The 14,274-nt window shown below is 44.0% G+C and overlaps 1 protein-coding gene across 2 annotated transcripts in view; it reads right to left on the bottom strand.

The window, feature by feature from the left end:
• Positions 1 to 10,584: 10,584 nt before the first annotated feature.
• arid1ab (AT rich interactive domain 1Ab (SWI-like)) overlaps positions 10,585 to 14,274 on the bottom strand; it is a 53,859-nt gene continuing 50,169 nt past the window's right edge. For both annotated transcript variants that reach the window (XM_031741717.2, XM_031741718.2), the window contains exons 19-20: positions 14,091 to 14,221; positions 10,585 to 13,979 (exon numbers count right to left, since the gene is read on the bottom strand). In XM_031741717.2, coding sequence (XP_031597577.1) covers positions 12,048 to 13,979; positions 14,091 to 14,221 — 2,063 coding nt within the window. In that variant the 3' untranslated portion in view covers positions 10,585 to 12,047. The remainder of the gene's footprint in view (positions 13,980 to 14,090; positions 14,222 to 14,274) is intronic.

The raw sequence follows: 14,274 nt of genomic DNA, 5'->3' as shown, positions 1-14,274 counted from the left end.
GATGCAAAGATCCACTTCAGGGAACACACAATCTCACTCTAGGTTATTTCCAAATGACTCTTATGAAAAGTTGCGTTCTTTAAAGCAGCTGAGAAGTATCAGCGCTGTGCGACACCATAATGTACCTCTCAAAGAAAAGTTAATTTTTAATTGTGGAAGTGCTTACAGGGCATTTGACACGACACAGTGGAGACAGAGTCCAGTTACTGTAAACACTTGTGTCACTGTATATATTAGCCTGGATGACTTGCACCTGGCACTGCCCAGATTTAAAGCAACTTGTACTTGAAGCAGTTAAAAGAGCTGTGCGTAAACACCCAGCCTACAAAATGATGTGCTCTGAGTCAGATCAGTCGAAACATCTCAATTGTTTCCTGTGGGGACAGGAGACTGGGCTATTTACTTTCTGGAGTTTACTTTCTTTTTTTGAGTCAGTCTGGGTTGAAAGCACTGTTTAGACAGATGGCTCAAGCTGCTGAGTCATGGTTCAGCTGTGGTCATGTTAGACTACATGCCAATAATTTGTCAGCAAACTCACTTTCCTGAGTTTAATTTGAAAGTATTGTTCAGACTATGTCAGTAGGATTTCTACAGATAAAATATTAAAATCGCACCCTGTGAAACTGTTACTGGTGGCACTGAGGTCATTGTAAAACTGAGCCTGCATAAAATGTATGTATATAGTTAAAAGGACCCAAAACATACCCTCTGTGGATCTATTGGGTCCACAAGAGCACCCTTCTAACCAAGGAGTAGATTTCTGTCCTGGCAGGTGTTCTGAAAATCAGTATTTTTTTTTTTTTAATATATATTTTAAATTTTCTGCATCCATTTTTGCAAAAGAGAAATTGAACAATATGCAGTTTTCCTTTTGAAGAACATAAAACAATATGAAACATACACTCCCACCTCATAATTATAGGAGTACCAGTGGGTATACAAAGGGGGGGTGGGGGAAGGGTCCAGTCTAATAATACGAATAGTAAACCCTGAAGTACAAGATAACAGTTCCTGAGTGTACAGAGAGATGTGGAGAGTTTCAGAGCTCACACAGACACAAAAAAGATGGAACATTTACATATGTCATTTGAATGGAGATGGGCACAAACAAAAACAAAAAACCCCCAAAACAAAACCCCCCAAAAAATAGTGGTCAGCTTAGTTGTAAAGAGAGGTCAAATCTGTAAGAGAAAAGAAATATGTATAAAGTAGGTAAGTAGATACCATCATAAGGCGCAGGCACAATAGTCCATATACTTAAACATAAGATGAAATAAAATAGAGTAAAGTCTGAGCTGGCTAATTGGGAGCGTTGCGAGACCGCAAAGTCTGAACATGGTCAAAAAAGGGTTGCCAGATCTTATAAAATTTGGCCATAGACCCACGCAGGGTGAATTTAATCTTTTCGAGTTTGCTAAAATGCAAAGCGTCTCTGATCCAGATTTCCCAGGATGGGGGAGAAGGGGATTTCCAACATAACAATAATCTGCGTCTTGCCAATAAGGTGAGAAATGCTACCAAATCCGCTTGGGGCGTCGGCAAGACAACTGTATCGGGAAGAACCCCAAACAAAGCAGTTAAGGGCACAGGTTGGAGGGTTAGCTGGATGATCTTTGATAAAGTCAGAAAAATATTAATCCAGTATTGTTTGAGGGATGGACATGACCAAAACATATGTATTAGAGAGGCAGGTGTTTGATGACAACGGTCGCAATCAGGGCTAAGGTTGGGGTATATTTGAGCTAATCTCAAATCAAATCACTTTTATTGTCACGCTTTAGTCCAGTGTACGCGGTGCAAAATCTTACATTGAATCAACCCGTGTTTGGCACATAGTGAGGAGCCATGGACCCGGTAAAGAATTTTATCCCAAGAGTCATCCTGAATCACACACCCCAAATCCTGCTCCCATGCCTTTTTAATAGCTGAGGTTGAGAAGTTGCCAAAGGAACATATTCTCCCATACAGACAAGAAATCAGGCCCTGTGATGGAGGGGGAGGTGATAGAAGGTTATCAAAGTCATGACAAGGCGATCTAGATGGGAACTGAGAGGATTTCTCTTTAACAACACTCCGGATTTGTAAGTAGCGAAAAAAGTGACTTTTTGGAAGGCCAAATTTCAAAGAGAGCTGTTCAAAGGAGGCAAATGTATCTGAATATACAGATCAGAAAAAGACCTGATACCCAAAGAGGCCCACAAATAAAAAGCACCATCAACTAACGAAGGCTGAAAAGAGGGATTTTTCAAAATAGGTGACTGAAGGGAAAAAAAGGTCAACTTAAAATAACGATGAAATTGATACCATATTTTCAAGGTAACTTTGACAATAGAGTTATTATAAAAACCTGCACTCGGAGGCTGCTTTTGGGCATAAATCAGGGCTGGTAAAGAGGATAAGGCACAAGAGGAAATCTCCAAGCTCAGCCACGCCGGGCATTATTCATGCCTTCCCCTGTAGCCAGTACCTGAGAATACGAATATTACATGCCCAATAATAGAACATAAGGTTTGGTAAAGCCATCCCTCCCATCTTTTTCGGTCTTTGAAGATATATCTTGCGTATTCTAGGGTTTTTTTGTTCCAAATGAACCCCAAGAGAATCTTGTCTAATTTAACAAAAAAGGAAATTGGGATAAATACAGGGACACACTGAAAAAGAAAAGAAAATCTTGGGAGGATATTCATTTTAATTGTATTTATGCACCCTGCTACAGACAGATGGAGTAGAGACCATCTGTCCAAATCCTGCCTAACTTTCTTCACAAGTGGGTCAAAATTAAGCTTGAAAAGAGCATGAAATTCGGACTTGTTCCCGGTGGGTGATGGGCTCCGCCAGGGCTGCCCTTTGTCACCGGTTCTGTTCATAATTTTTATGGACAGGATTTCTAGGCGCAGCCAAGTGGCGGAGGGCTTTCACTTGGGTGGCCTCAGAATCTCATCTCTGCTTTTGCGGATGATGTGGTTCTGTTGGCTTCATCAGGTGAGGGCCTCCAGCTCGCACTGGAGCGGTTCGCAGCCGAGTGTGAAGCAGCGGGAATGAGGATCAGCACCTCCAAATCTGAGGCCATGGTTCTCAGCCGGAAAAGGGTGGAGTGCCCACTCCGGGTCGGGGATGAGTTCCTGCCCCAAGTGGAGGAGTTCAAGTATCTCGGGTCTTGTTCGCGAGTGATGGGAGAAGGGCCGGAGATCGACAGACGGATTGGTGCTGCGGCTGCAGTGATGCGGACGCTGCACCGGTCCGTCGTGGTGAAGAGGGAGCTGAGTGTAAAAGCGAAGCTCTCAATTTACCGGTCGATCTCGTCCCTACCCTCACCTATGGCCACGAGCTGTGGGTAGTGACCGAAAGAACGAGATCGCGGATACAAGCGGCAGAAATGAGCTTCCTCCGAAGGGTGGCTGGCCTCTCCCTTAGAGATAGGGTGAGAGGTTCGTCCATCCGGGAGGGGCTCAGAGTAGAGCCGCTGCTCCTCCACATCGAAAGGAGCCAGTTGAGGTGGTTCGGGCATCTGACAAGGATGCCTCCTGGGCGCCTCCTGGGTGAGGTGTTCGGGGCATGTCCCACCGGGAGGAGGCCCAGGGCAGACCCAGGACACGCTGGAGAGATTATATCTCGGCTGGCCTGGGAACGCCTTGGTATTCCCCCGGATAAGCTGGAGGAGGTGGCTGGGGAGAGGGAGGTCTGGGCTTCTCTGCTTAGGCTGCTGCCCCCGCGACCCAGCCTCGGATAAAGCAGATGAAGATGGATGGATGGAAGAGCATGAAATTGATTTGTAATTTTAACCCCTAAATATGTAAAGTTGTCCGATACAGCTCGAAAAGGCAGTGTTGTACACTGATATTTCTGTGCAGCAGCATTCAGGGGGAACAGTTCACTCTTGGTGAGATTCAGCTTATAGCCAGAAATAAGGCTAAACTGTTCAAGTATTGAGAGCACCATAGGAAATGAGGATGCTGGTTCTGAGATATAAAGAAGCAAATCATCTGCGTATAAGGAGACCCTTTGTTCTATACCATATCTAGTAACCCCAGTGATATCTGGGTTTGATCTCAGTGATATGGCCAGGGGCTCAATTGCAAGTGCAAAGAGCAACGGCGACATGGAAAATCCAGTATTTTTGTGTGTTTTTGTTTTGGGTTTTTTGGGGTGAGGGGGGTGGGGTCCTTGTTTATTGCCCCCAGCAGGTCACTCTGACCTGCAGATGAATGCATCAGCTCTGCAGCTAGCCTGAGCGCTATCTACCACTTGCACATCAGCCCAGAAACAACCCATCCCCCCACTATCAAAGAAAAACACTTGTACCTCACTGAACACTAGATAATTGTACATAAAGTGATGTTTTGTTTTTTTGTTTTTTTCCGCAAAATGGCGACATGAAATTGAATCTATGCACATCTTGGGTGGATTGTTTTTAGTGGACTGAAACATTTCATCATAAAGGAGCAGCAGTGAAGTGAAGAAGACGACACTTTTCTAAAACCAAGCCTATGAGGAAGTTGTTTTCCTGTACTTACAGTTCATGGTTGACTGCTTGTCATCAACACTAAACCTTGCAAATAAACCTCTCTGGTTTGAGACTTGGTGCCTTATATACAAATAACTCTGAGTTGCTCCTGCTGCATTTGTTATTGTGAATGTAAGATAGAAAGCACTTGGATGGAGAATAAAAGCTTATATGAGACATGTTGTGCTTTTAGTGCTGAAGTAGAGTGGGAATGTGCTTTATATAGGAGCCGTCCCTTTACTATTTACGCATCACCAAATGCATGTTCAGCTCACTGATACTTTCAGGTCTTTTTAGATGAACAAAAAGACAGGATATAAGCCAAAATACTTGGGATGAGACTCCTCTCTATCCTCCTTTGGATTCCCAATCTGACCCATCTTGTTGACAGTGGCACATATACAGTTTGAAGTTATTACCACATAACTGTGGGATCATTCAAATTAATTATATATTATATAACAAAAAATATACATATATGAGCTGTTGATGACCTTCCATGTTCCTTAGTGCTCCACAGTAAACAGCTGCACTTTTTGTGCATCCATATTCACCCATGTACACTGAGCTACAAAGCAAACTATCATAAGGGGATAATGGCCTGCTTTATGTCCCCCCCTCCTGAATTCAGTCTGATTAAAGAGACAATTATAATTAATAATATGAAAATCATTTAAATAAATAAGGTTCATATGTATTATATTGTCTACATTAAGGTTGTCCTCTCCAACCTCTGCCTTTCCTTTTATGCAAGATGCCACAAACCAAACTCTTTAAGTCCAAACTGCAGTGAGCTAAACAAAGCTCCTGGGAGAAGGAGACGGCTCGTGTCTGGCTGCTCACTTATCAACATACCCCAACCTGAGGGACAGTAAATGAACTGAACACGCTTACACACACACACATGTACACACAAACACGTGCATATGATGTATCATTGTTTATTTGAGAGAGAGAGCCCTCATCGGAAAAGCCTAGTTTGCCCCCTTGCGGTTGAATTGTGCAGTGACGTTGTTGGGAAGGCCTAATTACCAGACATTTCTGCAGCAGGTGTGACGGAGTCAGCGTTTTTTATTCATATTTGTGTGTTTAAGAACATTATATATTTATGTTTTAATGTATTAAGTTTATTCCCTGTCGTCACAGTCAAAGCTCTTCTTTGGATGTTGACTGCTTTTTGTTCTGTTTGCACACAATCTGATGGTACTTTTCTGTGTTCATAATTTCATCAGTTTTAACAAGATCACTGACACAGCTGGCTGAAATGCTGCCCCAAACCATTCCACCATGTTTTACAGATGACTCTAGATACTCATTCTTGTGCCTTGTGTACCTCCTGACATCCTGCATATATAATGATGACAATTAGAACCAAAAATAATATTTTCAGCTCTCCACACTACCTGTTGCCATCGTATTTCATCCAGTTTTTGTGTAATTTTGAATACCTCAGCCTTTTCTCCCCATTTCCTTTCCTAAAAAGTGTCTTCTTGACAGGCCCCAATCCACTGAAAGCATCTCAGATGAGACTTTAATCAACAGTAGACGGGTGCCCTGAAGAACCAGATACCAAATGCCGTGTCAGGTCATTGCTAGATATCTTTTCCTAGTTCTTAAGAGCATGACTTTCAGATGGTGTTCAACTGATTGTTTTGTGTTACGCTGCTAGGAACACAATACCTAAAGATTTAAAATTGGTTCTTTGCAAAGTTGTGTGTTATTTGTAGGCAAAACTCTGGTTCATTCCTTGAGTTTCTTTGGTGTTTGTTAAGTATCTTCACACAAAAAACCCCCAAAAAGAAGCATTCTTCTGTAAATGCACAGGTACAAGAAGTGGAAATATGTGCAAAAGCAGCCAATGTCCAATGAAAAACCTGACAGCTTTTTTAAACCTTGGCCCTAAACCTTTGCACAATACAAGAAGTGAGTGTGTCAGAGTTGCTCCCACCAGCTCTGTCACACTGGTGTGAGGGGGGTAAGAGATACTTTTACAGCTGTTAAGCAGGCACACGCTGTAATTTGATGTTGTGACCAGATGAGGGCACCATGTCTTTAGAGCAGAGAGAGGAGCCAGCTGAGTTGTAGGAAAAAATACATAACTTACACAAATTAAATAGTGTGTGTAAATGTTAAATAAAATGAAAGACGCGATTCCTCAGTTGATGCATATATAGCATCATAAACCTGCTCCAACCTTCTACATGCTGCACGTGATCATGTACTGCTTTAACAACTGCAGATGTTGGGCTTCAAAAGGTTTCTTACTCATCTAAAATCTGTTTTGTAAGGAAGGGGAAAGAAAGAGGACGTGTCCACACTGGAAGTAACGTGGTGACCAGAGACCTTAGAAGGTAAAAGATATTTGGCAACTTCATGCAATTACATGTGAAATAACTGCTGGTGAGGCAAAGTGGACCGGACCTGCAATAAACTTTCAGGTTAGTGACTGAAGTCAATGAGAGTGAAGACGACCAGCGATTGACATATATAACCTGCTAGCAAATACATTATAAGGTCACGGGAGTCTGGAATGTCTGCAAGCGACCGGCTGGCAGCTTCAAAGCGATGCACGACGAGTGAATCGTTTCCAGTGTGTACGCAGCTCAGCACAACATGCTCTGGAATCAGCGCTGCCAGCACTACTGTACATTGGAAGACTCTCTGGATGAGTGGGACGGGGCTTTGGGAGATTTGTTAAGTGCTTTGTTGATGTGATTATAACGGCTCGAGAATCTCTTTAGAGACCTGGAAAATTTCTGGCAGCATGTGTTTACTACTGGCTGTCAAGAGTGTTTGTCATGGCTCTTTGGAAAAAAATCCATGACAGATGTCTTTAGGCCTCAGCTGGCTTCAGGTGGCGGTATGAACGGCGCCGAGTAGGTTCGTAGATGAACTGGAGGTTGTTTTAATGGTTCTCCTCTTAGTAGGGATCTACTGAGATGCTGACAGAGAGGAAGACAGTTCATAACTGGCTCCATAAGTCGCGGTCTGTTGTTTCCCCGGCACAGACTCAGCCACTTCGCCTTAAAACAAACAGCTCATCATCTCTCTATTATAAATTACTGCTTAGACTTTAGTTTCTCTTTGGTGTTGATCAAAGATTATTCAAACTTAAACTTACCTAAAATAACCCCCAATTAATGTGTACAGTAACTGGTCACTGTCAAAACTAGGCTTTACAGAGATGTAACTGACTTCTACAGCCATAAATAATTCACTGGTGAGTTGCAGTATGACCATGATACCTACCTACAAGGACTCTATAAAGACCTCTGCTGTTGTGCCATTACTGAGAAATGACCTGAAGAGATTATAGTGGGACAAAATGAACCTTCCTGTCGTGTTTGGGTCAAATCTGACTGATTTACAACTTAAAACACTCATAAATACTGTGTTTTACATCTGATTGCCTCAAAGCCTTATGACATCTTCCACACTATGCACTTGAACATATAAAAGTGATGAGCACCTCTGTCATTGAATTTTGAGTGTTTATGTCACTGCGTGCGCTCAGTGAGAGTAGGTCCAAATGTCTACATCAAGTTCACCAAGGATGAAGCACACCATCAAACGTTGCATGTTCCCTACTCCAGCTACTCTCACAAACACTATCTAGTTCTGTGGGAAACAATATCATTGCAACCAGGTGTTAAGGGTGCTAGAACCATTGAGAACAGTGACCTGCCATCTTCGATCAATAATTAATTAAATCAAATTACGCAAATTAAAACATATTAATATAAAGGGAGCTGCTTTTTCGTGTGCTACAGCCTGGCTTTGCTTTCAGGCGATACCAGGAGATACTTGTCCTGCAAATCATCCCACAGTTCCACTTACCAGTAAGCCAGACCCCCATAACCATTCTCATGTCTGTATTCATGTACACAGCGGTCAACGCTCTTCTTGCAGAACTTCAGCATGTAGCCATTTAGCTAGCACTACAAAATGAGAGTGAGCAAAAATGGAGCAACTACATAAAACGACATAATATGAAATCCAACATTTGAAACAGCTCGACATATATCAGCAAACAAATGATTTCTGTGCAGTTTAAGTCACAGTCTCTGAGCTCAAAGTACAGTTTCATTATTTTAAAATAAGAAAAAGCATGTTAATGTTTGTTAACTCAGAAATAGAGGATGGAAGATAAGAGATTTTCAGTGGTAAGGAGTGGGTTATGGAGACATTTCACCTTTCATCCAAGAGTGAGAGTCATTGATCGACAGTCAACGCCCTCAAGACTAATCGCTAGTGATTAGTGAACCAGAAAACATGAAATAAAATCCGACTGCCTTCTTTTCATGAATTTGAGAATGCCTAACTTCCCTTAGGTTAGGTCAGTGGCTCTAAAACTGTGGGACGTGAACAAACAGGTGAAATAATGTGAAGTACAGATTATCAAGTGACTCATTTCTGAGTGATTTCTTTCCCCGTGCTGCACTGCTACGCACGGTCCCCTCCCTACCTGCCAAATTACACTTTAACCCCTGAGTCTGAGCAGTGAAAAGTGCGCAGTGGAGGGGAAATGCTCAGTGCATTATGGGAAGTCCCGCACCAGCCGAAGTCTAGAGTAGCATAACTAAGGAACAGTTCAGGGTCACCTTGTATTTTTACAAGGCCTAGCTAGTTGGGATAAGTATAAAAACTAAGTATCATCTTTATACACAAAGGACTGTTTTGTAACAACATATCACAATAAAGTCACTTTTTTTAAAACAAAAGTATGAAATACTATTTTGAGCAGAATGATGTGTAAGGTGGAAAATAGCCAATCTGGGAGCTGCTCATGGCTTAAGTCTCTGTCTCCTATTCTACTGTTGGAAGCAAAAGAAAGCTGAAGCCTGAAAGTCAAGTGCTCTGCTGGGATAATGTGATACTACAAAGTCTTTACGATGTGGTGGTTTGTATGTGTGGACAAGGATTTCATCATTCACCTTCACTCAGGCTCAAGTGTTTCCTCATCATTAAAGGGACATTCTGCCAATTTTACACAGTGATTTATATTAAACTGTTGGGAGTTCTTCTGAGCCTTTCAAACCAGCTGTTAGATGCTTTTAGAGCTGTGGAAGACATCGAAGCTTTTTGCAGTCTGCGTAAACCTGGACTGGACTGAAATGTAGAGGATTTAGACTGTTGCAGCTTCTGCTACTTCATGGACCTACAATACTAAATTGGTTGGTGAGCCTTTAGAGCCATTAAAGCTGCACTTTATGTATATCCCTCATTTTATTATGATCAGAGTTTGTGGGTGATCTCTGGGACTTATCTATAGCACTTTGGGTTATTTCAGATCCATTGCCTTGAAGAATTCCACTAAAGCGCCCCCCCCCCCCAAAGCAAGCCAGGACTTCACTTTTTTCCTGCATCTTGATCTCAGTGAGACTTGCTGAATAAATATGACTAAAGTAAAACAACATCAAGAAGCGGCAGCAGGCTTTGAAAACCTACTTGCTGCCACATTTAGCTCATGCTGACTGTTTTGTTTTTATGGATGCTATTTTGTCTCTCCGTTGAGGACAAGAATGGAAATACTTTAAAACTTCATTATCCTGTCGGCTGTGGCTAAATAAGTAGGGGTGCTTTTATTTCCCCCATCACACATTAAACCAGGTGCTCTGTCTCCAAACTGAATGCAACTTTTGTCAAATCATCAGATGATACTCTGGAGGGAAAAAAAAGTCAGCTTTTCTTGCAGTAAATGTCATCTCCTAGCTTATCTGTATGTATCGAAGCGCTCTGGCTGTTCCCCAACTAATGTAAATATATATGTAAATATCAGCATGTGCGACCCAGGGACAAGGACAGCCTTGTAACATGGGGGTGAGATGTCAATCAATGCAGGGATGGGAAAACATGGCTGTGCATTCAATAAGCAGCATACTGCACAGAGATGAGATGTGCCGTGTCTCCGCATCCGTGTGTAAATATCAAAAGCGTCAGCAAAACACAAGCGCTCTGAGCTGCTTTAGTCGTATCAGATTGTCTCAGCGCGAGTGAAATGCGAGCCAAATAAAAAAATTCAGGGCTTTATTCACTGCGGCCTCAACCACGCAAAGAAGAATAATAAATAAATCCACAGCAAATGTCTTACGAAGATTTAATGTACATTTATTCTTAACACGTGGAACATATAGTATAAAGATTTCATACTGAATAAATGATATTCATTAAGCCAAAAAAAGGAAAAAAGAGGAATTTACATCAAGTTTTTAGCTACATCATCTGAAATACAAATATGCAGAATCCGCATCACTGAAAAAAAAAATAAAATAAAAACAGTTTCTTCATCAAGGTCTAGTTTGTCGTTTATGAAGGAGCTCGAATGGAACCGATTTGTGTTAATATTCTCTACACCCAGACGAACAGAAAGTTGAAGTTGTGTTTACTGAGAGGAGGGGGTGGCGCTGGATCGGACAGCAGCTTAACGACCCCCGTCCCCACGCTCACACAGCGTGATACGAGCGGGGTGAGGCGCTGAAGTAACGGAGAGGGCGGGCGTCAAGTAATCACATGGCGTTCTCGATGCAGGGAAACTCGTCAAAGATTAAAAACGGTGAAGAGCAACAGAAGTCGAGAAAGAGAAAGTGTAATGTACAACATCATATATACACTGCAGCTTGGACTGCATCTAGAGTTGAGGACCAGTCCTAAAGAGGTGACTTTTGAATATAAGGGTCAAGTCATACAATCAAGGGACAAAGAGAAGAGGTCGGGGTGTTGTAGGTTCACCATACTTTGGGGGGAAAGCCGTTTTTCTCTCTCGACATTTAACTAAAACTGGTTTTAAAAACTACAGTTTGCTGCCAAGCCAGCGGATCTCAGTGTGAAACAGTATTATTACAGTATGTTTACAGTTTTTAAGGTGTACAGTACAGAAAAAAGTCCTACAATCTACTGCACAGGCCTCCCATGACAGACATCTGTTCACAGCCAATAATGTGGTTCCTGTGGGGCTGAGTATATAGCATCCAAAGTTACAGCAATTATACCACACCACAGTCCATGAGTCTATGTAGCCTCCAAACACGAACCATAATATTGTTTAGTCTGTGCCCTCTTTCCCCTGACGACCCCCCTCCCCCGAGGGAGAAAGCGAACACGTGTATCCCCCAAACTCACTGTAAACGAGACAGCAACTTTGGTTACAGTTTTTTCTTTTTTTTTTTTTCTCTCTGGAGATTTTTTTTTTTCAATAAAAAAAACAAAAACAAAAAAAGAGTCCTTTCTGCAGGGCAGCAGCACACTCTGTCCTATGCCTGGGTCCCAGTCTGTTCTTCTTTGCCAGTTTCTTTCAGTTTCAGATGTTTGAAATCAACAGCTACTTCATGATATTCCTTCCTTATAGAGAGAAGCAGGGGTAAGAAAGACAGTGGAATCCGAGGTGATTTTGCATAAATTAAAAAAAAACAAAACAAAACTAAAAAAAAAGTTTTGCTTTCGTCACTCACGCGCAACTAACAGACACACACACACGCACGCGCACACACAAAAAGGTGGTTTAGGGGGAATAGAAAGAGGCAGAGCTGAAACCTCTCCACGGCTGTCATGACTGGCCGATCAGAAACAGTACATCACAGATTACTTGGGACACCAGAGAGTTCATAAGTGGGGACATCGAGATGTCCAGTAGCCGCGACTCGTACAAAGTGAACTCAGAGTGGTTTTCTTCCACCTTAGCCAGGGCGTGCAAGGCCCGCGCTGCCCGCCGCATCATGTCCACACTAGTAGGCTCAAACTGGGGTCCACCCTGCATTTGTAGCAGGGAGCTCTGGCTCTGCTGGTACTGTGTAGCCGCTAGGCTGTCCTCCAGGAAGCCCAGTAGGTTGCCCACGCTGCTTTTCTGCACAGCGATCGCTCGCGCTGCAAGGCTGTCACCCTGGGCTAGGTTAGCTAGCAGGATCACCGCCATTTCACGGCAGACGGCCACCTTGCGCTCGCCGACGAGTCGCACGAGCGAGCCGTAGAGCTTCTCCAAGCGGCTAAATGGCGGAGTGGCCAGAATGAGGTCGACGTTGTTGTCCTGGATGCTGAGCTTGCTGAGGGTCTCGAGGACCAGTCTCTGGGGTGAAAGGGAGCCGTGGGGCCCCAGCGTGGGAAAGGGATCCAAGGCCTCTGCTGAAGGGCACACAGCCCAGTGGAGCAGGCCATCAAGGAGAGGCAGGCATATGCTCTCTGGGTAGATAGAAAGGTCCAGCTGGCCGGAGATGTTTGCCAGAGTGACCAGGCAGTTCTCCCTTAACACCTCAAGGCAGTCCCACCACCACTCGTCTCTCTCGCAGCTCACGCCCTCGTCTTCATCGTCCTTCTCGTAGGTAACAGGCGCCTGTTTGCGTTCAGGGTGCCTGTGGTGGAGCAGCACCAGGCGGCCCAACAGCAACAGGAGGCCAGGGTGTTTGGACATCTCCAGGTCATTGCCAGGAACGAAGGAGAGGCTCCTCACGATGTTGGAGACGCAGATGCAGCGCCGAGCTAGCGAGTCCTGCCAGTCTGATAGAGTGCTAAGTGGCGTTTCATCCTTGCTGTGAGGTTCATCTTCCAGGATCTTGATGTTGCGGCGGCTCTGGAGATCGGGGTTGATGCTGAACAAATACTTGCCGTTCTCCTTCTGCTCCTCGGCACCTCCACGAACTACTTCCTCCGTGACCGACCCTGGGCGAGCGGATAGTACATCGTCGATGGTGGCAGTGACTGGTGCGCCAATGGGAAGAGGAGGCGTGGTAGTCTTTGTTGGAGACTTGTGAGGTTCAGAAAACTGGGGCTGCTGCTGTCGAACCTTATCGTCACCAGTGGATTTAGGCTTCTCTGGGTTTTCTGCTCCAGCTGTCCCATTCACCTTGACCTTCTTGCGGCTGTCAGTGGCTGCTGTTGTTTGTTTTCGCTGCTTGAGAAGCTCCATCCGGCTTTCAAAGTGGGTCTGGATGTGCTCAGTAGTGTCACCACCACCCACGCTCCAGTGTATCAGGCCGCTGTCAAAGCTCTGCCGCTGCCCAAGCTTGGACAAGCGGTTTAGCCGGAAGGGATTCTTCTTTCGCACCACCTTGATGGGGAGTTTATCAAACTTGCTAGCCTGTTTGGGCTTTTCCGAGTGTATACTGGGGTCGTGGGAGAACCCTGAGGTAGAGGTATTGGCTTCCTTGATAGAAGACTCCCTTTCCTTCTCCTCTTCCTCATCCTCTGAAGACTTATCTTTGTGAGAGTTCTCCTCTTCCTCCTCCTCCTCCTTTACCTGGACCAGTGAAGAAGTGTCAGGATTGGTCTTTGTTTCCTCTACCTCCTCATCCTCCTCGTCCTCCTCGTCCGAGTTCATGTCCTCGCCCTCAGGCATGGGAAGTTCATCATCAGAGTCCTCAGCTGCATTGGGGTCTATTAGGGTGCGCTGGCCAGGGTCTCCTACTTCATACTCCTTAAGGATGCCAAAGATCTCAATGAGACAGCGTCTGAAGTACTCCACTACCAGCTCCAGAAATCCAGGTAGCTGTGAAAACAAAGAAGGGGGTCACCAAATTTGGCCAAACACCATGTGACAAGTCATTCTGAAATGTTGACAGAAACAAATGCTAACAGGTTGTGGATGTGTGCAACATACCTGGCAAAGGTTAAAAGTAGAAATGCTATTGTCATCATACAGTAGAATGTTAATGGTGTCCAAGGCCCAGGTGCTCTCAGCTAATAAGCCAGACTTTAATGACATCATAACCCTCCAAGCCTCAGGAGTGCCTTTGAAAATAGAAACAGAATGAATATAACTAAAAGTAACCATGATTGGTCAC

This window comes from Oreochromis aureus, linkage group 22, assembly GCF_013358895.1.
Source record: "Oreochromis aureus strain Israel breed Guangdong linkage group 22, ZZ_aureus, whole genome shotgun sequence".
NCBI classification, from domain to species: domain Eukaryota; kingdom Metazoa; phylum Chordata; class Actinopteri; order Cichliformes; family Cichlidae; genus Oreochromis; species Oreochromis aureus.
Note: the sequence above shows the minus strand (reverse complement) of the source record. Positions and strands in the feature narration are given on the sequence as shown.